The sequence below is a fragment of the Bombus fervidus genome, chromosome 5 (genome assembly GCF_041682495.2).
Source record: "Bombus fervidus isolate BK054 chromosome 5, iyBomFerv1, whole genome shotgun sequence".
In the NCBI taxonomy this organism is placed as follows: domain Eukaryota; kingdom Metazoa; phylum Arthropoda; class Insecta; order Hymenoptera; family Apidae; genus Bombus; species Bombus fervidus.
Genome location: NC_091521.1, coordinates 9,070,190 through 9,097,367, shown reverse-complemented (window position 1 = coordinate 9,097,367; position 27,178 = coordinate 9,070,190). Strand labels below are relative to the sequence as shown.

Genomic DNA, 27,178 nt, shown 5'->3' with positions numbered 1-27,178 from the left:
TTCAGCTACTAACAATCTAATAAGAACGGTACAAACGTTTAAAACATGAGAAATATTAAATGAGAGAAGTTATCAATATAGAAAGTTTCACGTTAAAAATGACCCAGTACTACATTCAAATATAAAATCATTGAAAAAATTGCATCGTTAAAATGTTATAATATTACTTCAGTAAAAACGCTACAAATATTTGAAAATATGAGAATAGGGCCAACAATCGATTACTGCTTCGCTAGTATTGCACAAAATGTCTGCAATTATTTACATTAAATTTCAATATCATTCCAATATTGAAAAACATCTTCCTCGTTTATTGTCAATTAAACGACAAAAAATGCTTTTGGAAAATAAATTGAAACATAAATTTAAAAAGTAAAATGTAGCCTCTCTCATCAAAAGCATCAATTACAACAAATAGTAATATAAGAATTCGAAGAATAAACGTATACCCGGACACATTTTTAATTCGAGTCGTAACGCTTTAATATATATTATTCGGTATTATTATCTATATCTGCGTTCTGGAATATCTACGGCTTTAAGCAATTTACGTTAATTATAATGATAATATATGCACACGTTCAAGCTTTAGTCGCTTCTTAAGTCTATTTTTCTTACTTCTATGACTTATGGTACAATATAATTTTGTAGAGTAGAAGTATAGTTACCTCTCAAAAGGAGAGATAGAAATACGTAAAAAAAGTAAATCCTTAAAAAGTAGCTTACATGGAAAATTGCTCTAATGTTGTATTTCTTATGAGTAATGAAGAATAATTCTTTTAAAGCATTCTAACGGTAGTGACTTTTAGCTTTCATTAATGAATACTACTAAAAATTAAGTAATTATATTTCCCATTTTATCGCGATTAGGTATGAGTAGATTAAAACGAGAAAATCTTTCCGGATCTGTTAGTAATAAACGGAATATCTTCGACACCTAATTTAATTAATAAATAATTTATGAAATGAAAGAAATCTACGGTTACGCTGTAGAATCATATCCGGGGTATATTGCAATATCTAAATCATTTCAGAACTGTTATATACCATCCTTAACACGTGATAACAGCTTTCTTGGCAGAAATTGCCAATTAATCATACCTGAGTACTGAATTAATCTTCCATAACTGGATGGTTGTTAGCTCACAAGAAAAAATTGTAGTTAAATACAATTTTTCATCTGAACGTATTGTACAAATTAGCTATAAAAGAAACGATAAACGTAAAAGAATATAATATTGAATTAATGTATTTTATATTATACGTATGTACGATATTATTGGTTTTGAATTTGTCATACAATTTCTATAAATTACGTAAATATACTAAGTGGTAAAAAGATTTATAATAAAAATATTATTAATTGTATCAGAAATAAATAGAATTTTCGTGTGATAGTAGAATAACGAAATTGGTTAATTATTGACAAAGTGCATTCCAATTATTTTTATTAAATGTGGTCAACTATATTTAAAAAAGAATTTCATGTCCAGTAATCTAATAATAAAAATGTAATAATACAGTGAAATATTTCATCTCCATTATTTGACTTTTTTATTTGCAGAATATGCCGATATACCGTTTATATACCACATGTGTGTGTGTATAACATATATATATCGTTACGATTAAACCGCATGGATTATCTCTTTCTCAGTATTGTAAATCCCGAGACAACCTTTCGGGTTTACAATTCTCTCACAAAGGTCGCTCGCTAAATTAATATCGGACAACTGGTTGGACATAAAGAGCAAGTGGATGACAATTCACTGTGTGCTTCGTTCTGAACGATGGACTACTAGCGTTGTTATCCCATACACTGAACTATTTCGTATGACTGTTCTTGAAAAACTTACGTCCCGAATAGTGGATTATTATTGACAGCTTATTTTGAAATAACTATTTCCAATACCTTGATTAATTGATTCGATTCAATGGATCTTCTTGTATAATAATTTACCAACTAATTAATTACTAACTTAAACTAATAAATTATTAACTAAAAAATTACACAAACATCGTTAAATTGACAAGATAAAGGTTATGGGTTTGTAATTTTATGTTTTTACATTAAATTGGACAATAAATATAACAATATAATACCACAGTTTTACATTAAATAGAATAATTTGTATCTTAAAAAACTTAGGAACGAGAAAATTATATTGAAAAGATGATTGTTGAAATATTATGAATTTTGTCCAGTAACTGTAGTCGTGCCTAATACAGATATAGTGAATGTTCAGAATGATTATAATTATCTAACAAGTATAAGACAGATGTATTCTATTTATAAAACAAATTCTATTAATAAAATAAACGAAAATATAATACGTTACTCGGTTAAAATAGTTCTCATATATAGTATTATATATACGTATAGATATGCGCTACGTATATATATCGTATTTTAAAATAAAACCAAAAGTTCGATATTACATATTCAGAATTGCCATACATATCTCACATTCTATATTGACAGATGCTCAATTTAAAGCATTTTTTTAACATTCATCACTAGCTGTCGGAACCATGCGTAGAACATCCAATGCATGATTGCCATGCAGGGCTCCAACCGCCCGATCGAAATTTTACAAACTACTGTCGATGTGTATGGGTAGTTATACTATTCTACCTGGAAGCATCACACAAATTTTTGACAACAGTTGTCGCCTCGTTGCTGTCCATTTCATTTTCATACACATACACAATACATTCATACACAATACTATCCAGCGCACAATACCATATGCGCATATTTTTATTTATACTTGCTTAATTTATACGAAAATCATTAATTTTTTTAGTAACTATAGCAATTTATAACCTGTTTTATACTATTACTTATAAATATTCGGATTATTCCGGATATTTCGTTAAATTTTTCGACATGTTAAAATATTCATATTAATGGAAAATTAATCCTAATCTGTTCCTTATATTAATTTATGTTCGAATTTACATATGAATCTTGATCCTTTGTTTTACATAAAATAATTTATTCTTTCATTATGTTAATTTTGTACCGTTATGTCAATTGCACACCAAGAGACAAATTAAATTGGAAAAATGAGGGATGGGTGAGACTTATTGATTAAAAGTAGTATCTGCGAGCTCCTTACAAAATCAGTAGACTATAAATTTAAATCACATACTAAGGCCTTACCAAGACTGTATCTTTTTTTTACAATGATTGAGTTATCGATATACCTAATATATAAAATAAAATATACGTTATTGCCTATAAAGTACACATTATTGTTTGAGATAATTTTGATAGCTTTTCTATCGGTTGATCTCTTTATCCGAGTTATGTCTCAAAATTTGTAAATTCTAAAGACAAAGAAATTTCCATACTATTAAACAGATAAACAACCAATTATTTACTACAGCAAGATTGATAAAACAAACCTGAATCACAATTTAGAGTTCCTGTTTATTATAACAAAATTGATAACAGAATAAATATTACATAACAATGGACGCACAATTAAACAAGAAATTGTGTAAAACCGCAGACTGAATTGCAACAGAATTAGGTGAGGCGCATTTGAGAAGACGGAAAGGATGCTCGATGAAGTACATCGTCGAAGCCACGCTGTATCGACAATGATACTCTAGCTCCATACCTCACTCGTTTCCGCGTTATTGAATTCATGTAAATTACGGGTTAGCTGGTCAGAATCGAGAAGTAGTAGAGATAATGAGTTGCAATTTACGAATATAATTATTAGTGAAACTTGTTATGTATTATGAAATAGAGAAGCTATAAAGAAGCTTCGAGGATGTGAGCGTATCTAGTTTTGTATAAATGTTGGAGACAGGTAAGAAACGCTTACCTGTCGGTAGAAAAGGTATAGTGAAGTCATAAAGTCGGTCAGGCATTAAAGCTTACATGTTTTAAGAAGCGAAACAGCAATTTCAGATATATAGACGTTGTACAAAGCTCGAGACCTTGTTGAAGAGTACATAACGTTAGCTAAGAAAAATATAATAAAAAGAATCTCTGTATGTTCATAACATTAAAACATTAAATTAGAGTCACTAGCGTCATAGAAAAACATTTGCACAATTCTTCCTTCGAATAACTATAGATCCTAAGATCTTAAGCACGCTTGTAGAAGAGTGATATAGAACTATAGAGGAAACTTCTCAGTATCGATTTGAAACAAAGAGCGATTAATAATACAGTCATTTGTTAACCTTTAAACTGTAAACGTTTTTCACGGTACCATCAAACTGTAAACGTGCGTCTTTCGTGTTCAGTGCATTTTTCAGTAGGCAACATATGTTAAGACAATCCAAAAGATTCATATAACATCTCCAAACATTTTAAATTAAATTTATCGTAAAATTTTCGCCAAATAACGCTTTTTAAGCGAGGAGAAAAAAAGAGAAACTCAACTCCCTTGTGAGAAACTGAACCCGGTCGAAATAGCTCGAAATAGCATGGAATATCCATTTTACAGTTTAAGGGTTAATAGAAAAATGTGTTCTCTTTTGCAATGTAAATAATAGTCTTAGATTTTCGGAGTATCTAGTAAAATATTGTTCTATTAACAAGGTGGTCGAAGCAACTTTATAAATTGTACCATTTCTCTCGTTAAATAGTATAACTTTATTGGGTAAAATAATGATACTTATGTCATCACTATCCACAAAGTAGTAAGCTGTTAAAGTTAATTTTTACAGGTATATTCCAATTTACGACTTTCTAATGATTCTACTAAACCGGCGCTATAATATATTCTGCATCTAAATTGGTATTATATGCATATCGTAAAAATTAGCCAAGTCGGATCCAAGGCTTATGCAAAACGCGATAAATAGTTTAGATACTGTTCCCGTTCTTAATAAATCCTCTGCCAATTTGTTATATTACACGCTGAAAAAGAGATTTATATTATTCTCTCGAATTTAGAATGCCAATGGGAAATCTACGTTTGTATTACCATACTATTATGCGGAGGTTTTTTTATTTTTAATACTGAAATATCAATTGCTCCTATTTGAAACGCAATTGCGTTCATATATCCAAATATATCATAGATAGTCATAGTAAATGCTGTCAACATAACTCTAAGAATATATTCTTTGATACATAAATTCATTATACTTATTTGCATCACTTTTTTTTCCCACGTGTGTTATAAACTAGTGTGACGATATTGGAAGTTTTGAAAGGAAAATAGATCCTTGAAATTCTTTGTACTAATTGTTGTTACTTATTAGAGGGAATGATTCGCCGTATTATTCTATTAAAAAAAAAAAAATTAAAATCACAATCTTCAATTCTCATAACTAACTAATATAATTACTTTAACTGAGTTGAAAACCTGGAGAATTTTGACACCTGACATAGAAAGTGTAAAATTCAAAATTTATTTGGTACAATGGAATGTCAGTTTGCATCCATAGTAATCTTTCCCGTGATCTGCCAAGAAGATTTCAGCAATTCAATACCACTTCAGAACTGGAGAAGATCAAACTTTCTCACTTCAGTATCCTCGACTACAGGCTCGCATCGACCTAGCTCTAAAGTCTGTCATCCTTCACGTTCAGGACAAAAATACATTTTGCCCTTGATATACATTAAATAAAGCATTGTACAGTAAGCTCCTATTGCTGTTAACACCTTGAAACCGTCAATATCTTTATCATTTCTAGTTACCATCGTATGTCTCGAACATTCAACGAAATAATTAGTATAGGATTAATGTGTAGTTCTTCCACTATATTAATAACTATTATAAGGACTCTGTAGCAGCAGTGTGAAATCATTACCATTGGATATTAGCGACAATTGATTCAGGATAGGTACTATTGCTGAATTGAAATGTGTAGGCAATTCTATTGATTTATGAATCTAAGTAATGATGGATAGTATTGATAAAATCGAAAGATTATGTGAATTGTAAATGGAATAATTATCAAACTATATCTAGAATCTGAGTTTACAAAGTAGATATTTTAGATGTTACGAACGACTAGGATAATTAATTCCTTCTTAATGCAAAACTAACTTTTATAAGAAATGCGTATAATTTATTAAAGTATGCAAATTATGGAAATTTGTGAAGCTTTATATTTGACAAATAAATTAGTCCTATATACAAAATACAAGCTGTGTACTGGATTTGAATTATACTACGAATAAAAAGTTAATTCGATCGTGAAGTGAACAGAACATCAATACATTACAAACAGGCGAACGAATTAAAAAAGCGATTCAAGCAAAAAGAGGATAATATTGATGAATACAAAGACCAAATTATTTACAAGTTATTGAATCTAAAACATATTATTAGACATATTAATTGCCTGAAAAAATAATAATGTAATATTTATTTATATTTTTGGATATTTTTCACAGCAACCTATATTTCTTAATTTATAGCTTATTTAAAAAATTATAAATCTGTTTTCATAAGAAAATATGACCTATCAATTTGAATAGAACATATCGCAGAATTCATTTACATATATTAATAATAATAAACATTTGCTGAAATTATTTGTACTGAACTTATTTACATATTTGACACGTTCTGACAAATTTAATGATTCCAAGGATGGATAACAGTCATTTGCATTTAAATCTTGATCGTTAATAACACCCATCAAACATTTTTATTGCAGGCTTGTTTGAGGAAATAATAAATCAACAACTTTATATATTTTTTAAAAACGTATTCATCACGTACCTCTAGTAAAGATAGTTAGAAACACAGTATAGGTATAAGAATTACGGTGATTTAAAACTGTTCACACCGACCAGTCATCCGAACCTATCAATATTTTAAAATAAAAATCCTCGGGGAATTGATACCGTGTATGAGATCCGCGATAAATACGATTGCTTCTCACAAATACCCGTTATATCCTCTATTTATAACGTACGAAGACAAAGAAAACCACTTTCAGCGTTTCTCTCATGGACAGTTGCTCCGAATACACGAAATATTTGCAACTTTTCATTAATATAGGTATCCTCTCACAAAAAACTGGGTCAGATATAATATAACTACAACCATCGAAGTCGAAGCTGTGTCATTAAATCATAGGTTTCTACTAAATAAAAAAAGAAGAAAAAAGGGGACAATGCGACACAATTTTGCCTAAATTAAATCTGAGCTATCTAGCAATTTTAAACTTCAAGGAATTGCAACTATTACTGCAATTTTTTCAATTCTCAAATATCATAGGAAGTTGTACTACTTTAGAACACAGTTTCTTTCTTTTTTGACCATATAGCTATGTAATGTCCAATATAACGCTAGCTGCTCGTACCTAAATGCTGTTCCTCAATGGAATACCGTCAATGGAGGTAGATAGAGAGGTGAACATAGAAGTTTCGTTCTAAACTATTCTTAGGACATCGAAGTTTATACAGTCATTCATGGGCTAATGACCACAGCGGATAATGGTAAACCAGCATACAATCAATATCCTGTTCAAAGATGGTAATGGCAAAGGGCAAGTCGATTATTTATCCTTAAACTCTTTAGAAAATCTCTGTAGGATGCATAGTACTTAAGAAATTCATAAAATTCGGCCACTGTTTTGTACCGTCGATTATCTTAGACGACTATTTATTTTAAAACGTGCATTCAAGAACCGATTGACAGCAATGATATTAATGCGACATCACTTGGGAAATCTCGTTCTGGTCTGTTATAATCTTCAAGCATCAATTCCCAGGCTATCGAAGTCGGATGTGGTCGATATTTTAATGGAACTATATTGGACTCCACGATATATCAACAGGAAGGGTATGAGTGCTTAAAAGGGAAATACTTGACCAATATCAAGTAAAAACTTCCTAGTAAGTTGATCTCAGATGCATTTCTGACACTTTATTGGATATTAACACCAGAGTTTTAAAAGAATTTTGTGTTTTTCGTATCTTGTTTATTAAACTATGGTTTTTACTCTACTTCTTTCTATAATCACATTATATTTCAAAGAAGTAATAATGACGTAATGTTAACGATATATATTTAATAATGTAATAAATAAAAAATTTTATATATATAATAATAATTATATATAAAATAAAAATATATATAATAATTGTATATATATAAATTTTGTTATTTAAGATGCATTTAGGAAATGTAAAACGCAAAATATATTGCGACAAAAACATTTCGCAAACATTTAGCTAATGTCGACTTTGTATCGTTCCATTTTAGACACAACGATTCATTAGAATCGACGACACTTCGTTTCTATTAAGCAGAATCCAACTTCACATCATCGGTAACAATTGGCAATATGCCAAAGAGCTACATACATGTAAGAAACGAATAGTGCATCTATTGCTATGGTACTAGATAAATTACTCGTATAATGTACATAAAAAGAACAAATAAAAAGACCAGATAGATTCCTTGAAAAGATAGAATTAATAAATAACTTTTTGTAGGCAAAAGTTAATTAGTTATATCTCATCTTAGATTTTCATAAAATAGCATCTAACACATTTTTGTAAATATAATGTGCTTTAAGCTGATACTAGCAAAAGATATGAATAGAAGTTAAAAATCGAAATGAATAATTTTTTCGAATTTTTTAGTATCACTTTAAAAATCTCTTTTCAATAGAGAAATAAATAATTTGATATGTGATAATATAATGGAAGAAATGAATTGTTTTGAATCGAAATTCTATAATCTTTGATGTTCTACTTTGCTTTTAAATATAATTATAGAACTTATGTAGAGTACCTATTCGGATAACCCAAATGATGAGAAACTTTAGCGAGAAATTTGCACTTTGGGGAGGAAACTGCTTGATACAAATAATCCTTTAGAAGGGAAAACCCATTAAAACGGCTTTGTATTTATAGAGCGCTCGAAGGTGCGCTCTGTGATGAATGCACAATGCACAAACGTTAAGTACATATGTACTTGTAACGTAGAAAATATTTTAATACAACCTATCGTATCGCTATAAAAAAAAATTTACGTAAGAGAACTATCTCTGTGCGAAAACATTGTAAAAAATAATTCTGCAAAATTATTGCTTATTAAATAAAACGGAGCATTCATGGAATTAATAATGATAAAATATGGTATTTAACAATCATATTCCATGTATTCCACGTATAACTTCACTATATTTCATGATTTTTACAAAGAATATTAAACTTCCAGTATGTTAAAATATTAAAAAATATTGCAAATACTAAATAATATTTTCGACGATATACAATTTGGTACTGTTTTTAAAAATCGCATGAAACTGAAAAAATAACGCTACAACATTGCGCAGTCTCTCAATTATACTACAAATATGGAAATTACCGAATTATAAATACAATGTTCCCAAGAGTGCGTGTTCTCTCATATACAATTCCTATCGCGTACCGACCACTTCGACCTCGATCATTTCCTTGTCCAGTATCTCATTACATTGAACTTGATCGTTTGAGCTTGATATTTGCTCAACCAACAAATCCATTGAAGAAAAAGTATACGTGCCATATCAAACGCATCAAGAGAAACGTATGATAACGATTGTTTCCGCTACTTCCTAAGTCCAACACGCTGGACAACCGGCTGCAATTAAGTTCAAGGGCAAATTCCATCATCAAGAATTTACTCTAACTTCTCAGAAAACATGTAGACAGAGCCGTTGTATGCACGACCCTCGACGACTGAGTTACGAGGGGGATGAAAAGTAGGGCGAGCATCGTAAAAGAAGTGTTGGCCAAGTTGCATTTTACCTGCTATGTGCCAACGTTAAGGCTTGCTACTGCAATTTCGTGTATTTATTGGAACTCTTCTCTTCCGGGGTCGCTCGATCGAGCCCAGGGAAACGTATGTGCTGCAACGTTTCCACGCTTTTTTTCCCTCCCCCTGCCTCTCAGATACACATTTCCAATTTCTTCTCGTCAATGCATTCACTCAAATAAATTGGACTTTTAATCAACATTAAAATCCGCATACAGTCAGAAGAAATGAGAAATGAAATTATAATAAGCGATAGATGGAAATTCATTCAAATTTATAATAGTTAGCGTTAGGAGACTAGTGGTCGTGCAACAAGAACTTCAAAATAACGCGTTCATCACGGAATTTTACGCCAGTTGAAGCTCTTGAAATTCCAATTTTTTTTCATCAAAGTGTTCACTCGGATAAATCGAATTTTTAATCAACATTAAAATTCATGTGCTACGGAAAAGAAAAAGAAAGCAAAGGGAATTAATGGAAGTTAATGTGAATTTACTTGTTAAAGGGTTTATGGTCATGTAACGAGGATTTCGAAATAGCATGTTCGTCACAGGATTTTACACGATCTGAAGCTCTTGAAATGTTCCATCGGACGAGAGTGAAGTTGAAACTAACGTGTTATCTATAAACATGTGACAGTATTGCACGTAGCCTATATATGATTCGCTATATCACATTTAAAAAATAATATAAAGTTTCAGGGCAATGCACAGTTCTATGTAGGTACGTATTTTATTACTGAGCTCGTTTTATGCCCTTTTTCTTTTGTTACATTTTATTGAGACAAAACTGCGTAATTTCAAGCATTGAAATAAAAAATTGTGAATGATATTGTGTAATACAAAGCGTTGATTACAAAATGAAAATTTTATTAAAGCAGGGACAGATGCTATGTACGTGAATTATAAATTGTTATGTACGGACAAATGAATGTGAATTGCAAATATCGGAATCACATTTGTTTCTATTTCTTTCCTCCGACATAACTTACTATTTATCATTGTTTCATCGTATAAACAATTTACATCTTTTTTTCTTAAAACTTTATTCTTAACATAGATGTTTTAATAAAGTTTTAATATACTAAAAGCCTACTTTATTTTTTAGCATAAAAAATATAGGAAATATATCAAAATCACTTTTTCACACTTAACGACGCTGAATCTCCGTTTACATACAAAAAAAATAACTATCTATAATATTTTGTTTTTCACTTTTTCATCTTTTAAAAGTTAATTTACAATTCTTTATGTTGTAAATTATAAAAAAACAAAATGTACAAAATTAGACAATCTATAAATTTTTTACTTTCACTATGTAACGAATACTATAAACTCTGTAATATAAAATAAAAAGTTTATATCGTAAAAGAATATAAAAATAAACAGGTATTGCAAAAGTTATTCTTTTGAAGATTTTGTTCTATACAAATCTCGGAATTTTATGTTTTTAAAAAGTTATAAAATTTAAAGAAATGAGAACTAACTGTTAAATTTTTTATCCTATATTTATCACTCTTAGAAAAATATTATATCATAAAATGGAGGCTTTTAAGTTTTTTCACTAGAAAAAACGTATATAAACATTAATGCATGATATTCATGTATTAGTTGTATCGTTACACTGGTATTTTTATCAGTAGCATTTCAGAGTGCGCACTTATACAACTGATACGATGATAAGATGCTATTACGTTACTTTCCATTCATAGAATGAAACTTTTAAAAGTACGTAGTATAAAATACTTGTTTTCTACCATTAGATGTAGTTTAAAATTCGCTTTTCTTCGTAACTGCTAAATACTACCCACCTATAAACAGAACATTGGGCGTACCATGTAAGCGCATTGTTAAAATATTTATATGAACGATTAACTGCCAGTGAGAACATCAATAAAATATAAGGACATCATTTTATTTCTTGCGCGTACGATAGTCAAGTTTAAAGGTAAAAGTATGGTTCATAGGTTTTCATCGAAAGGGTGGGTCACGTTGCTAGAGACAACCTGTGAAGACTTGAAATAAAACTTGCATGAATAGGCACGTAGACCAGACTTTTTATTCAACACGCACCTTTTCCTTGCATTTGCATTGTTACTTACCCATTCGCCCCTTTTGAGTCAACAAATATACGTCATCGTTTCTACACGCGGTACATGCTTACGCGCGCGCAACTGTCCCCAGATTCAATACGAACACGCATAACCTATGCTATACACACGGTACGCATATCAAAGAATTAACGTGCATTCATGTATCGTTCGCCTGTCAAAGTACAGTATCTTATATCTCTTTCACCCTTTCCTTTGAATTGTTTCGCATTTTGACACTTGCTCCCTCTCCCTAGTCATGACTCATACTACATAGTACTAGCGCAGCTGTCTCATTCTTTCTCACGAATTCGTTACTCACTTGCCGATAATCTCGCAGAGCTCGTAAACTTCGTCGAAGAGAACTTCGTCGTCCGCCATAGTAGCAACGGGGAGGTCGAAGAAGTCGACCGAATGAGGAGGCTATACGCGCCAAAAGGCGCGTCAATGCTATACGAATTCGTAATAATTCGTTCGGTATTCAGATGCGCTTCGTCTCTCTCCTCGGTAGGCCTGGGCCGACGGTGTGCTGTTGTTTCGTGTCGTGCCGTGTGAAATACGCGGCGGCGTGAACGTAGCCGCGTATAGTGGATTCACGGCCGCCTTCGTTCTCCCACCCTCTTCTCGCGTTCTATCCCTTTCTTTCCACCGACAGTGGCCAATTCGTTTTCCTCTACGCGCACGTTACGCACATACACACATATAATATATGTACACAGCCGTGGATAATACACCCGTGTTAGCACGCCCGATTGTCGTCGCACTGGCACTCCGATCGGTACACGCGAGTCCGCAACCCGTATACCTCTCAGCTATATTAGTAGACGGTAGGTGAAATTTTGCACGATGGCCAAGGGTGCCGAATACACAACCGACACCGCCTTTAAACCTTGCCTTACTGTTGCCGGCAAAGACAGTATACACAACTGACGAAAATATACGTAATACGGACGTTTACACGATCGTGTCCTGACTCAACTACGAAGAAAACCGGATCTAGCCGAATCGGTTGTCTCGACAGAACAGTCGGTCGTGCAATTAACAAGAGCGATCAGCGAGAAGCGACCAGACAGACACCGATGTCACTACACACACTTTCCTCGTCTGTCAAAGGCTGGAGTAGACTCATTCGCTCCGAAGCAAGACTGGTTGCATAAAACGCGGCGAGCGACTGCGCCGACCAACTGCCTCCCCTCTGACCCCTCTGAATAAAAGTCCCATATGGTGGGGCGGGCGTGGCGCCGCTTCGCGTGCAACCTTTGGCGCTTTAACAGTTCTGTTTTTTGTTTCTTCCCCCTCGACTGCAATATTCACCAATCGTATGCAACGCTATGATCGAGCATACCTGCAATATTCGTTGATGTTCAACCAGGCGCATGAGATACCGACATCCAAAATTACTCCAATGATAAAATCCTGCAATCCATCGAAGGAACTCAATTTTGAAAATATAGGATCATCGCCTAAATACACATCTGTGCTGATATTATATGGGCATTGGTTAAAGTTTAACTACACGTCTATAATATAACTCAATTGTAGAAAGCGATAAAGATGCACTTTGCGTCATATCTACGGTACATACGTCTCATCTATGACCACGCCACACATTCTGTAATACCGACCATTTGGAGGTTTTATTACACCATCTACAATTTATAATATCATGTCGAATACGATTTATTTGAATGTAAATTATTATTATATGAACGAGAAAATGTATATAATAGCAGAATCATTAAGCTGTTATTATATGAACTTTGGTTATATCATTGACTAAGGGCAGATGGTAGAAGTGATATCAAATTGGAACTTCGTGTCTCGGATTCTGAAATACCGACTAGAACAAAATCAGAGTGTTTCTTATGCTCTTTGGGATTTGATATGGCGAATATAGAAATTATGTTCAACTCAATTATTATGAGGTACGCGTTAATTACTCGCAATTCAATAAAGAATAAAGAATATCGGCTGGCTTCGATAAACTTAAACTTCATTTGAATGTCTGGCACCTCAGTTCGCTCAAAATATAGAGTATCGAAGTTTACGAAAATGTTCGAATTAAATCTAGTTCACTTACCTGAATTATTGCGAAGCAATTTTTAAATTAACCGGGCGTATTGCGGGCGGAGCTAATGCTGGTATAAAGCGTCTGACACTTGTCTGAATTGTTTCTTACAGTGATTTTCAATTTCATACCAACTGGTAAGTGAATTATATATAAAAATATTACATATCCGCAATTAAATCTCCAAGAATATAATGGTATGTTCTTTTAGATCTCTAAAGACATTTTAGTTAGATACACATTTTATTTATACTGTACGCGATAAACGTGGAAACTCAAGGACTCATGTCAGTCGTCAGTGATCGCGGACCATATGCCGATAATCTAAACATTCCTCGACATTGAATCGTTGATCGGTTTCGGCTAGTCTCCGAGCAAATGTCAAAAGGACCAGATCCAAAGCTTCAGTTGCCTTCGCTGTATTAAATAGCTAAGTAAATGAACTTTTTTTTTTTAACTATTAATGAAACCATTAAGTCCTCTGCTTCTAATACATAGAATAACATTCTCTATGATAAATATAAGAAAAAATTCGGAAGAAATATGTGCTTGTTACATGCATATGTAGACAATGTATTTTTCAAACAGACACTTGTTTCAATTTAAATAAGTGGCGTTCGAGTCTACCAGGATCCATCCGTGTCCTGTCAGTGATAGATCAAAGAAACTATTAGTGATTCACAATCTAATTAATCATTCACAATTAAATTTTAAATTATAATTTTTATTCTTTTCACAGAATCTTTTTAAAACCAGGTGCTCAATCCGTGCCCAAATCGAGCCTAATTTGTGCCTAATTCATGTCTACTTCGTGCGTAATTCGTGCCTAATTCGTGTCCAATCCGTGTCCAATCCATGCCTAATCGATACCCAATCTGTATCCAACACCCACACCCTATTCTCTGAGGTAAGTATGCATAAGTAAGTGTAAAGCTTTAAAACATTAGTACAAAATTTCTGCAAACCTTGAAATCGGCAAAACAGATTAGTAGGATAAGGAATGTAACTTAAGTAGGTATTTCATCCTGCCACTTCTTTTTGAATTATATTCTCCTGGTACAAAATCATTGATATTGCTACAAATTCTTAGATGTTCATAGAATTTTCAGACAATTTTGAGATTTCGTATTAGGAGAATATAATTTGTAAAGCGATAGCACGAATAATAGCTCATTTTAGATGTAACATGAAATAATTTTTTGTGTTTCACAATTTATAAAGATTTGTGTAGAACTATGAAATTGCACATTATTATTGTAGAGAAAGTAAAAAATTCCATGCATCTATAGTACGCGTCTATACATAATCTATATAAATGTCGGTTGGAACAGTGATTTTCAACATAACCTAGTATGCTGTTAACTTTTTAACGTTCTAACCACACAAATAATTTCAGTTTCGAAATTATCAATGGCATGAACATTATATTATTTTTATATTTTTATTCCGATTAGTAGTAATAATAATCGAATTCACTTAATCATTCTTTTTCTTCCTGAACCTCACTATAGTTAAGTATATATATATATACATATATGTACATATGCATATACGTACATTATCTATATAGCAGATGTAACGTTTCGTTAAATAAAGCAACATAAGTAATTAAAATAATAATTGCACTAGTGCGTAATGAAGTAATGGTTTATGAGATATTGTAGTAGTATAAAATTCCATAGTTCATTTGTGATCATAGGACATTCTGCCATATACTTTATTTGTAATTTCATACAAGCCTTCAGTTTTATTTCAAACCGTTATTATATTGAATCGATAGCGTTTCATGTGAGACGAAAATGGTAAGCGGGTCAGATACGTGGAATCTGTACCTTGTATGTGATTATAGATTGTCGATTATAAACTAATATAGATTATAGAGCTGTAAGTACGTTTTGTTTAACTGATATCACATATCACTTTGCTGTGATAAAAATAGAATATCATACATTTATACATAAGACGTGTTAAAGGAAGAACTTTATTTATTGGTATACAAAATTAATGGGTTTATTTTTTATTAATTTTTACTATCGTAAATATGTTAATCCTTCGAAAACATCTTCTAAATCTTCTTTTTGTCCAAAAACAGTTAATACTATGATTGCTTTATTCCGTCCCCACTTTTGTCGAACTGCGTACGTTCCGAGCGCTATAAATTTTACTTCCTGTTGGAGGTATTTCAAATGTCTGTGGTCATATCCCTTCAAGATTACTATTCTTTGTCTGTTTGTACATAATAGATTACATGAATTATGTATCACGTTTATCTTCCTTCTTATTTGCAAGAGAAGTTAAAAATTAAATATAAAATTAATATCATAGATTGATACGGACAATTATCAATATAAACAAATTAGTATAGCATATAATACCCATTCTTTGTCCAGCTATCAATATATTGACATTTCACCTGGTCAGTGTCCATTATATTATAAAGGAGCATTAAACCAATTGCTATCTAAAATTAATGAATATAATTTACATTATTTAAATCAAGTATGTACATTTTAAAATTTATTTTGTGGCAATTATTAGATAATTTATATTTATATCACACTTACATTTGCCGCTGCTGTTCCTCGATTCATATGCAAATCGGTATTAAGTATGGCATAAAATACATATTGCATTGGACCAGATCGACGCCGGTTACTGACATGATTTTTTTTACGCTTTTTAATTATTTGATTACTATTTCTATGATTGAGTTATCCAAAATATCTTTAATTTTTGAACAATTCTTGGCGCTTAACGATCAATTAATATAAAATTACACATAATTTAAAACAAATATTTATACCTGTTGGTTAATTCCAATTTGTTAACTGTATCTTTATTTGACTTCTTTTCGTGACATCGTTTATTTCTTTCCCTGTATTTCATAGTAACAAAACTTTTCGAACGTGGAAGACAAACCAAAAAATATTTGTTTCTACATTTCAATTTTGATTGCTAACCTACTAAAAGATATACTAGTCAATAATAATTAATATGATATAAATATTGGTTAAAAAATGATGAATCTAAAATGCAGACTAAGCATATAGTAATGAATATTTTGTTTTAGAATAAATTGAATAATTTGTTTTTAATGATTTTCGAAAATAAAATTATCGAATATTTTGAAGAAGACACATATCAAACCTAGATAAATGGCATGTGATATCAGCTGAACAAAACGCGATGCAGCGAACTGTTTCATCATCTGCCGCACATTAGTTTATTTCGTTCATATTCGAATATATCCCATTTTACTTGTGAATAAATAATAGGCGTTTATTTTAATTTATCTATGCTACTCATATATGACGTAATTGATTACTGAATAGAAGTTGTAGCAAAATATTTTATCATTTGTTACCGACTTCACTGAAATTGTATTTGAAATTCAAATACTGAAGTATCGAAATCTCGCAAAGCATCTATATCGACATTTCGAATAACCGGCAATTTCAGGGTAGCAGTGTAGTGTTTGGTATACTTAGGTTAGAATAGCTATTTTCATAATTAAAAATATTCGTGGTAAATTTGAATGTCATGTGATTAGTAACACGTTTTTCGATGTTAATGGTGATTAATGTTCAAATGAAACATTATTGGTCTAAGATAAATTTTTCGTGATAAAGCAGTGTATGTCGAAGGTTGCCAAAATATCTACCAACTGTTCTGCTGTCAAATGTTTTTTATACGACTTTGATAAGAAAAGACAAATAATTTATATCACAACAATAGTAAAGAGATATTTCATGCACTGAAAATGGCCGCGAGTGAATCAGGTGTATCATCACATTCTAAGGAAGATAATAATTGGAGGAAAGATCTAATTTTACAATTACAAGAAAGGAACAAGAAACAAACATATTGTTTTGCAGATCTTATTAGTTTACGTAAGATTTCTTTTCATGTAGTTCTTAATATAATTAGTTCCAATAATTTAACTGATATACTATCAACTTGTTATTATTATTACATTTTGACTTGACGCACTATAACCTTTTTAATATCCATTGAAATGTACAGATATCATTATTTGAATTAACAGATGTACAATACTATCTTTATTTTATAGATAACAGATTGTTTGAAAGTGCGAACACATTACGTGGAGAAAATATACAATTAACCGTAGCAAATGAAACTCTTCGCCGAGAAGCAGCTAGTGGAACTCCCGGTTTAAGTGTAAATGCTGATCTTGAAGCTCGTCTCTTAAAGCAAGCAGAAGAATTAGCAACATTACATAAAAGAAAAGGAGAACATACGCAACAAATAGTAGATCTTAATAACAAATTGCAGGAAATGTTGAAAGAGCTTCAAATCAAGGAAGCGAGGTATATATGTCTTTTTTTATTAATAGAATTGCACATTCTTCCAATCATATATGTATTATGCGTTTTAATAATTAATTTCATGACATTTATAAAATTTACAGTGTGGTAGAAAGTATGGAGCTCAATGCCAATTTACGTTTAGAAGTATCAAAATGTCTTAGCAGAGAAAGAGAGCTAGAAAGTATTAATCAAATGTTAAAGGATGAGCATCAAGCCTTACAACTTGCTTTTGCATCTTTAGAAGAAAAACTTAGAAAAGCTCAGGTATTTATAATATAATATGCAATGTAAAATATTTTTCACTAAAATAATTTGTATGATGCCTGCTTGATTATAATATATATTTATATTTGTAAATGCTAATATATTTTTAATATTTTTAGGAAGAAAATCGCCAATTAATAGAACGTTTGATTAAGTACAAAACACGAGATGCAGAGAAAGTGAATGAAGAAAACGACAATTTTCTGAAGTGAGTACCATATTTATTTCTTTTTTGCTAGCGTTTTGTTCTTGTTAATTGTCCTTTCTCCTTCTATTAATTTTTTGTTTATATAAAGCAAGTAATTTAAATTTTTGTGTAAGATTATTATTATTTCCTTACACACATTTTGTATTGTTAAATAGAAAATGTGATGGCTTTTGACATAAATGTAACATAATTACAGTTAGTATATTTTTGTAAATAGTAACTCATTGTATGTATCATACTTTTTCTGAAACCATATGTTCATGCAAAGGTAGTATCACTTTCAATATATCTTTATTGTATCCTTAATCTTTTATTGCTGTATTTTGCATAGATTAGATCTCTTCTACTTGCTTATTGTATATTTCCTTTCATAATTTATCCTCAAATGCTTAACTAATTGCTGCAATTTGTGTATTTGAATATAATATGTAGGATTTCTAATCTCTTCTTAATTGGAAGCCCTTTAATTAAATATTTCTATTCATAAATTTCAAATTTTATTGAATAAGAATCATATATATATTTACATAATCCATCCCCATCATTCAAAATTCGTATGATTCGTACTAATTTAGAGGATTTTAATAGTATACTCATTTCATTAAATAAGAAAGAATATTAGGCTAATTATATTTTTTATAGATAGATTTTGTTTGCATTTGAGAATTACTGACATTTTATTTCTTAGTAATAAAATATTTTCGTTATCGTAATAATTTATCTATAATTGCATGATACGTTAATCGCATTCTGGAGATACTAAAATACATGTAATGTGTTTGGCATATTATACTACATATATATTTTTGTGTTTAAGATAAGCTAAGTAGGGAATATTTTATTCGGAATTCAATAAGACAGGATCCTTCAGATATTTGGAATAAATCGTAGAATTCTTAAATTTTTTTGTAACTATTCTAATATGCCATAAGCTTCATTCTGTACATATCTTGCAGTATGAATAAAAATCATAGTAAATGTGCACTTACTTTTACTATCGATCGCATACGATGTTATGTACCGTCTGTCGGCAAAAACTCTCACATTTTGAAAAGGTAATATCTATTAAATATAATAAACATGTGTCTTTTCAAAAATTATCTAAATGAATATAGAAAAGAAGAGGTGAGCATTTGATATTTATAAAACACATTTATATGTGCATATGTATAATTTTTAAACTTTTAAATCTTATAGACCCGTACATACGTCCAGTTATCAACGTGTAGTACATACATGAAGTTACATTTGAACTTCGTGATATTTCCTGATTTAAAACAAGTTTATCAATATGCTTCATCTATAGAATATATAACTATATAAAATATATAAATGAAACAGATTTTTTATATTATGATAAAGAAACAAAAATTCTGTCGAAGAATTTCGTAATACAATTATAGTTTCTTTCATCGTTTCTTACATTTGTTTATATCAACATATCGATATTTTCATTACATACATAATTTATATTAATAATACTAAAATTGAATTAATAATCTAAGAAGATATTTTATACTAATAAGTCAAGTCAAATTTTACATATTGCCACAGTATCATAGAAAGTTTTGCATATAATTTTGATACCTTTTAGCAATTATGTTTTCTATCAATAGTTTTAAATTTACGAATGCCATATGCACGAAATTTGGAATTATTAATTTTGTTAGCATGATGGTACTATACTAAGTTGAAAGTATTTTGTTATTAATGGTTTAATAAAGTTCACATATTCCATTTTCACTATTTATTGTAGGTACATAGAATGTTTTCTTTAACATTGTTTTTTATCACTTCAGAATAATGCATTTGCATCATATATGTATTTTTAAAGTGAGAGGTTTTTTTAAATTTGGAACAAAAAAAAATTCCCATTGTGACAGCAGTATTTTCAATTAATAGAACAAGAAAATTATATGTACAGGGTAATCTTTTGTTATATTTAAATTTTATTTTTGATAAGATTATTGCAGTTAATTGAATTTTCAAATTTTATGATTTTATGACCAGTAAGTGTAAAAATACATATCTCTTTTGACTTTGGATATTTTGAAATGTTTTTTGATACGTTATTGTACACTATATGTCAATTTCTTGAATTTAATGTAGATTATGTTTGAATAATTGATTATATTTTCTTGATACAATACATTTTAATATGTTTAATTAAAAATTATGAGATTTTATTAAAGCTAAGAGTCAGTTACAAATATTTACAAATCATTTAAGATAGTATGCAAAATATTAAACCTTTCACAGAACGAGAGAATGAAGGGATACGTCAAGATACCATCATTGTAGCAATTACATTAGCACTTCACAATGCTTGACATTTTATTTTCAGTGAGAGTTTTTCCAGTCCGACAGCCTTTTTGATGCAAACCATATCAAAATTTGGGTAAGTTTGTGCAAGTGACGTGACAAAAATTATGCTTATAGCTCAATACAGCTTTGGGTCGTTTGTTAAAGGAAGCTGATCATATCATACGTTCGCATATGTCCATACTTTTCGTTTGTTTTTGCTTTTATGTTGATGGTTATTATATATGTATTATTATAATACGAATTAATATAAATAAGTAAAGTGAGCGAGTGAATTTAAAATAAATGAAGAGAATGAAAAAAGAGTAATTATGCTGAAACATATGTTTTACTAAATAAATACGTAAACCTAATGATTATTAAATAAAATAAATATAACTAATGTAAATAATAAACATAATAAGATAAACGTTTAAAATAACAATTAAATGGGAGATTTATTGTTAATATGAAGAAATAACAACAGCGAAACGTTGGTTTTACTAATTGTTTTACCTTGCATGAAACATAACAATACAGTGATCAAAGAGAAAGGGCAACTTTCCGATATCTTTGGGTATTTATATGCAAGAATATTTTATTTCTAATAGTTTTTGAATCATTATTAAATCGTGGGCATGCGTATATATTTTTTCAGAAAAAGGCAAGCAAAGATGCAGAAAGAGTTGGAAGATGCGGCTCGTGACACACGACCTGTTAGTCCTGATAGATCCAGTTTAAAAGAAGGAATCTCTGGTCTTCCTACTGCGGTCCCAACAAAAGTATCCGTCACGTTTGTACGTTGACAAAACTTTAATTTATGAAATACTTTATATTACGCTATTACTGTGGAAATTCTAGTACAAATGTTTATTAATTCGTTGTAACACGAAAATGCATGTTTTGTATGACAAAATAAGAAAGTTGTTGGATGCAAACTCGATGCTTGATATCTGCAAAATTTATGTCACGAACAATTACACGAGCATTCTGTTTTCATGTTACTCCTGCATTGATATTATTAATAATCATACAATGATTTTAAATGTCCAATTAAACATTATTAGATTATTGAAAAAGAATTAGAACCACGTAATGCATCAGAAATGATTTGAATACGTGGTACATTTATAAATCGAATACTTAAAGTATTTTTTAAAAAGATATGACATATATTTATATATATATATATATGTATATGTAAATATATATATTTTTATAGAGAGAAGAATTATTTATACTACAAACTTATGTCATTTATTCTTTGCAAATCAAGATTTAAAAAATTTTTATTCAAAAGAAATTGTTTTTTTCTTTTCTTAAAAAAGAAACTAAATTGGTGTTAATTGCATACCACTTTTTAATTAGAAAATATTGTCATATTGACGTGCATATGCAACATTCGTTTTCGTTTAATGAATTTACATGTCTTATATAGATATAATTTATCCACATATTATGTATCTACAAATCAACGAAAAATAAATACACTATTTTTATTACTTTTTATAAGCAGATTAGCTGTTAAAAGGCCTAGTTTCTTTCAAAAATAGGTAGAGCAGATATATACGTATTTATATGGATCTTTTACAAATAGTTATTCTGACAGTGTTAATAAGTTTTCTCTATATAACAATGTGATTTCATAGAAAGAATATCGATCACTATATTTACTAAATTAGGTATCAGGATAATATCGATTGGTTTAAGTTAGTTCCTTGTGTCTAGAACAATAAGCTACTTAATGGGAATATACTTAGTTATTGAATACATATATTATTACTGTTTATAGATCTTGTATTTCTCATTTATGCATGTTATGTTACTAGAATATTAATGTACGTGTTATTATACGATTATGTATTTTAGCGGTGTTTACAATCACGTAAAGTCTATTTTTTGTTATATTCTATTCGGGTATATGTAAGAAATATGTATTATTTATAGTATAGACAGGTTAAATATATTACAATGTCATGTTATTTAAGTTAGTTAAGTATGTTTGTTCTCCATTTAAAAATATATCAAGGTGTTAGTATATAGTACAGTAAAAACTACAATTTGAATTATTATATTATTTAAAAGGGGAAAAATGATGTGGATATTAAAACTGTTTTGTAATGTATCTATATGCTTTACTTTAATACCATTTATACTACGATTTTAAATGAGAACACACAGTGTAATTCGCAAATGATAGTTTATCAATACAATTTATTCTAATAAAAATTGTATGAATTTTTGAACCATTTTGCATTTAGTTTTAACGAGTATGGGCTGTCTATTATATAAATAGCGTCGAAGTTTAATGTGTTGTATTTAGTTACATATTTACAATACTAAATCATTTTACGTGGAATATATTATTATATTTATACACAATGAAATTGATAGAATGCGCGATTTATGCATGAAATCTGTTATACATTTATTTTGATATTTATAAATGTAATGCATTTTGCTATAAGCAGGATTATATTTTATATTTTTTCATATTCTATGACCTGTTTATCAAATATTACATTCATTGAACATTGTTATTAATGATAGAAAATTTCTATTAATGAAAGCAATGATAATGAAATTTATAGTTAAATAATATTAGTTTTGTTAGTTTTCAAATGTTCAATATTTTTAAGTATTTCTGCCGTTTTGTCAGCATTTTTAACAGAAAAAAAGAGTGTATTTTATATACTAATAACTGCTTTAGATAGAAGTTTCTTATAAAAAGTAGCAGTCTTATAAATTTTAAAGTCCTCGCGATTTAGTAAACGGTTTGGGTAACGTAAATAAGGTTTTACACAAGATTTTATGAAATATTAAACGATAATGATCTTCCCGAAACAAATTTGTACTTTAAACACTTTGTTGTAATCCAAGTTGACAACATAATTACAATCCGATACGCTTGTTACTATTAATTACTGCCTCATGCATGCACCTAAAAGTTTTCAAAATTTATACGTCAAGTGTTTAATAACCCTTACAGACTGCACACGACGGAGAAGTTTATGCCGTAAAATGGTCTCCCGCCGAGAGGATGCTTGCCACCGGTGGAGCTGACAGGAAGGTGAAGCTTTGGAATATCTCAAAAGGTGATTAAGTGAAACAAAATCGTACTATTAGAACGGTCGTCTATTATTTAAATGTTCGTCACGGTACGCGCGTCACAGATAAACGAGCGATTAATCAAGGTAAACGATTCTTTGAACGGCTCCTGCTACGCAAATATTGCGTCCAAGCATCGAGATCCCCATGTGTATAATCTATTTAGTGGTCCCGCTATTATTCAAATTTGTAACGAGCTGCAATAGATCGCGTAAATTATTACACCACTCTCGTTTCAGTCACAAGTCTCACTGGGTTTATCGCTCGGATTCGTTGAACGTCACAAGAGTCCAGAATTAAACGCGGTAATGTCAAACAGTAGGGATGCCTCATTGCATTAACCGCTCTCGAAGCCAATGTGAAATTGGAAACTTTGAAAATTTAAATAATCAATCATAATGCCTGCTGTTGTACGATTCTGTCACAGTAATTTAGCATCACCTTAATATCTATCAAATTTCCTTACTTTAACGAGGCTACGCAGGCCAATCAAGCGATACGAAAGTCACTTTAAAATTTCATTAAAACTTGCTATAATAGGCCAATTAAAACTTTGTTACCATCTTTTGTTCATGAATACGTGCTTTGGAGATTTCCCTTTCACACAACAAAGAGCCAACTGTAGGATGTAATCAATGTTCGCCACACGCTGTTACGATAATTAATTTTATTAGAAAATTTCAAAAACATTTTAGAATGGCATTTATATGCAGCTATTACATACCAGTTTTACTCTGTGACGAGTTCTATCGTGCTTTATTATCAAGTTTATTGACGGTTATTATAATAAGGTCTAATGGTCTAACTATTAGAAGAATAAGCAAAAATAGACAGGTGCCACGCGAATAGGAACAGGAGATGACGCGCAAGACGAAGCGTATCGCGACATGTTTTCCAAAGGTTCTTTTCTCTTCACTGTCTGAATGAAGTATGTTAACGAATCAACAGGTTACTTGCGATGCGTTAGTGGATGGCCGAGCTACAACCAGGCGTTTATTAAAGTCCTGTCCGCCGCTAGAAACGCTTTCCCTGCTATGGTCGAACGATCACACGTGCTATAACGTGCTTAAATGTAATCTCCGCGCCATGTTGCAAATTGGATGAAACATCCGTTCTTATTGTTCGGGTTATATCCGCTTAGCCCGTCACTTCGACGGCTTCTCTCGTAATCTTCGACTTCTACTTCTCTCCACATTTCTATACCGCTTTATCTTTCATTTTTAATTCATTTCGATTTTCTTCGTTTCTTTTATCCCACTCAATGACCATCACTGTTTCCATTGAATTTCGTAGTTTGATTGATTCGATCGGTTAGGAAGGAAAAGATATGATTTGAGAAGAGATTAATAGCAGATAGGAGAACGAATGGTACCGAAAACAATCGATGTAGAAGCAATAAATTACAAATAATTCAAATTAGCTGTATTGTGAAGCTGTATTCGTTACAAATTTAGATTTATGATAAATTTTACGTTTCAGGTATTTCAGAGAGTAAAGGAGTACTTATTGGCAGCAACGCTGGGGTGATGTGCGTCGATTTCGATTCTACGGGAACGCTGATGCTTGCAGCGTCGAACGACTACGCCAGCCGGGTGTGGACTGTCAGTGACTTCCGGTTAAAGGTAAGTGGAAAAGTTTGCATGCAGCTGATCTTGTAAAAATATGTAGCTTATATTTTACTCATCGAGCAATCGTTGATGTACTTCGTTCTTTCCCATGTGGCAATTTTTGTATTCAAATAACCTATGCTACATAGATTATGTTTATATATGTATTTGAATATCATTTAAATATAATTTGTTCGAAGTCGGGTAATGAATAATTCCAGAAGTAGAATGGTGAAAATATAAATAGAGAAATGTTCGTTCGTAATTTTCAATTTTTTTTCTACAATATTAAAATTAAAAATCTATTTCTTCTACTTTGAATTATTATATTTCAAATGTTTATATTACAATCTAAAGTAAATTGAATTTGATATTCTCCACTGTATATTTATATCTGTAATAATAATGCGTGGTGTCTCGTTCGCGGAATATAAAATGCTTATACCTATTAATAATATTATCATTGCAAAATGTTTATCGCATCAATCGATTGTCAATATCGTTTCATACTACGACAGATTTTAATTATAAATTAACATATCGCGAAAGACGAATGATCACACAAAATCACGTAAAAGCATATAAATTATTACCGAATTATTATGACAATGCGGATATATTAAAACAGCAGACCTTATTTTTATTTATCGTTGTATATATAACGCTACATTAAGGAATAAAGAAAGATTTCCATGAAAAAGGAGTAAATGACCAAGAAAGCACGATAATGAGACGTTCCTATGTTCTCCTTATGAAAATATGATTGGCTCCGTAGTGTGTCCTAGGAAGTGTATAAACAGATGCTTAGCAAAACGCGCATTAAATTACAGAGCTATTCCAAGGCGAGATGGTCTGTGAATCTGCCAGCACTAGAATATGAAATTTATCGTCACCTTTCTGGACGACCTATTATGCCGCGTTTCATGTAAATCTGCTGTCGAGAGATCGTAAAGCTAATGACGATTCGCAAAAACTATTCCAACAGAATCGTTCTGTGAAATCATTCGAAGGATCTTCAACGCCACCCTTGTCTCCTTGAAATAGGTTACACTTCTTGGATGCATCCATAATCTTTCACAAAAGAATAATACTGTCTCCTTTCGTCGATGATGTCGATATTCTCTCATCTAAAGTTTGTCCTAGTTTCGTTCCCTACCGACTCTTCATATTGGTAAGGAACTGAAAGTTTCGTGGTTATCTTCCTCGCGTGTACTATCTTCCTCTTTGTGCTTGCTTCGCCAGATCTCGTTAAAAGGAAAGAAGTCATCAGTTGAATGATTTTTGTTTTTTACATGTTCGGTGGAGCTCCTTGCGTTGAGATGAAAGACATGCGTATACGTTGAGCACGTAGATACGTAGTTTTTATGAAAAGCATCAATTGCTTCTAGACTCGGATACCATATATGCAATTGTATTTTTGCTATTATATGTTGTTATTTTGATGAAATCGTGAAGATTGCGTGTC

General features: G+C 30.8%; 3 protein-coding genes across 19 annotated transcripts in view; 1 reads left to right on the top strand and 2 right to left on the bottom strand.

The window, feature by feature from the left end:
- The window catches only part of Cask (peripheral plasma membrane protein CASK), a 263,599-nt gene extending 250,615 nt beyond the window's left edge, over window positions 1–12,984 (bottom strand). For 4 of the 8 annotated variants that reach the window (XM_072003902.1, XM_072003904.1, XM_072003903.1 and 1 more), the window contains exon 1: window positions 12,149–12,984. In XM_072003902.1, coding sequence (XP_071860003.1) covers window positions 12,149–12,207 — 59 coding nt within the window. In that variant the 5' untranslated portion in view covers window positions 12,208–12,984. The remainder of the gene's footprint in view (window positions 1–12,148) is intronic. The other 4 variants (XM_072003906.1, XM_072003907.1, XM_072003905.1 and 1 more) reach the window with 2 other exon arrangements.
- A 2,940-nt stretch (window positions 12,985–15,924) lies between these two features.
- Window positions 15,925–16,780, bottom strand: LOC139987375 (uncharacterized). Its single transcript, XM_072003550.1, has 4 exons — window positions 16,698–16,780; window positions 16,459–16,594; window positions 16,270–16,355; window positions 15,925–16,120 (listed from the first exon to the last, which is right to left on the bottom strand). The coding sequence occupies exons 1-4, from the start codon at window positions 16,778–16,780 to the stop codon at window positions 15,925–15,927; spliced, it is 501 nt and encodes a 166-aa protein (XP_071859651.1).
- Window positions 16,781–17,327: 547 nt separating this feature from the next.
- Window positions 17,328–27,178, top strand: part of Atg16 (Autophagy-related 16) — a 238,607-nt gene continuing 228,756 nt past the window's right edge. For 5 of the 10 annotated variants that reach the window (XM_072003919.1, XM_072003923.1, XM_072003922.1 and 2 more), the window contains exons 1-8: window positions 17,329–17,784; window positions 17,967–18,225; window positions 18,327–18,489; window positions 18,609–18,697; window positions 21,042–21,095; window positions 21,657–21,795; window positions 23,988–24,093; window positions 25,586–25,728. In XM_072003919.1, the coding sequence (XP_071860020.1) occupies window positions 17,655–17,784; window positions 17,967–18,225; window positions 18,327–18,489; window positions 18,609–18,697; window positions 21,042–21,095; window positions 21,657–21,795; window positions 23,988–24,093; window positions 25,586–25,728 (1,083 nt within the window). In that variant the 5' untranslated portion in view covers window positions 17,329–17,654. Of the gene's footprint in view, window positions 17,785–17,966; window positions 18,226–18,326; window positions 18,490–18,608; window positions 18,698–21,041; window positions 21,096–21,656; window positions 21,796–23,987; window positions 24,094–25,585; window positions 25,729–27,178 lie in introns of all 10 variants that reach the window. The other 5 variants (XM_072003915.1, XM_072003916.1, XM_072003914.1 and 2 more) reach the window with 2 other exon arrangements.

Bases quoted from the DNA above. Each gene is read 5' to 3' on its own strand.
- LOC139987375 (XM_072003550.1), bottom strand. From the start codon at position 16,780: ATGAAATACAGGGAAAGAAATAAACGATGTCACGAAAAGAAGTCAAAT. The intron at 16,595-16,697 runs GTATAAATATTT...ACTCAATCATAG, and splicing joins AAATTGGAATTAACCAACAG to AAATAGTAATCAAATAATTA. The intron at 16,121-16,269 runs GTATTATATGCT...ATGTACAAACAG, and splicing joins GATAGCTGGACAAAGAATGG to ACAAAGAATAGTAATCTTGA.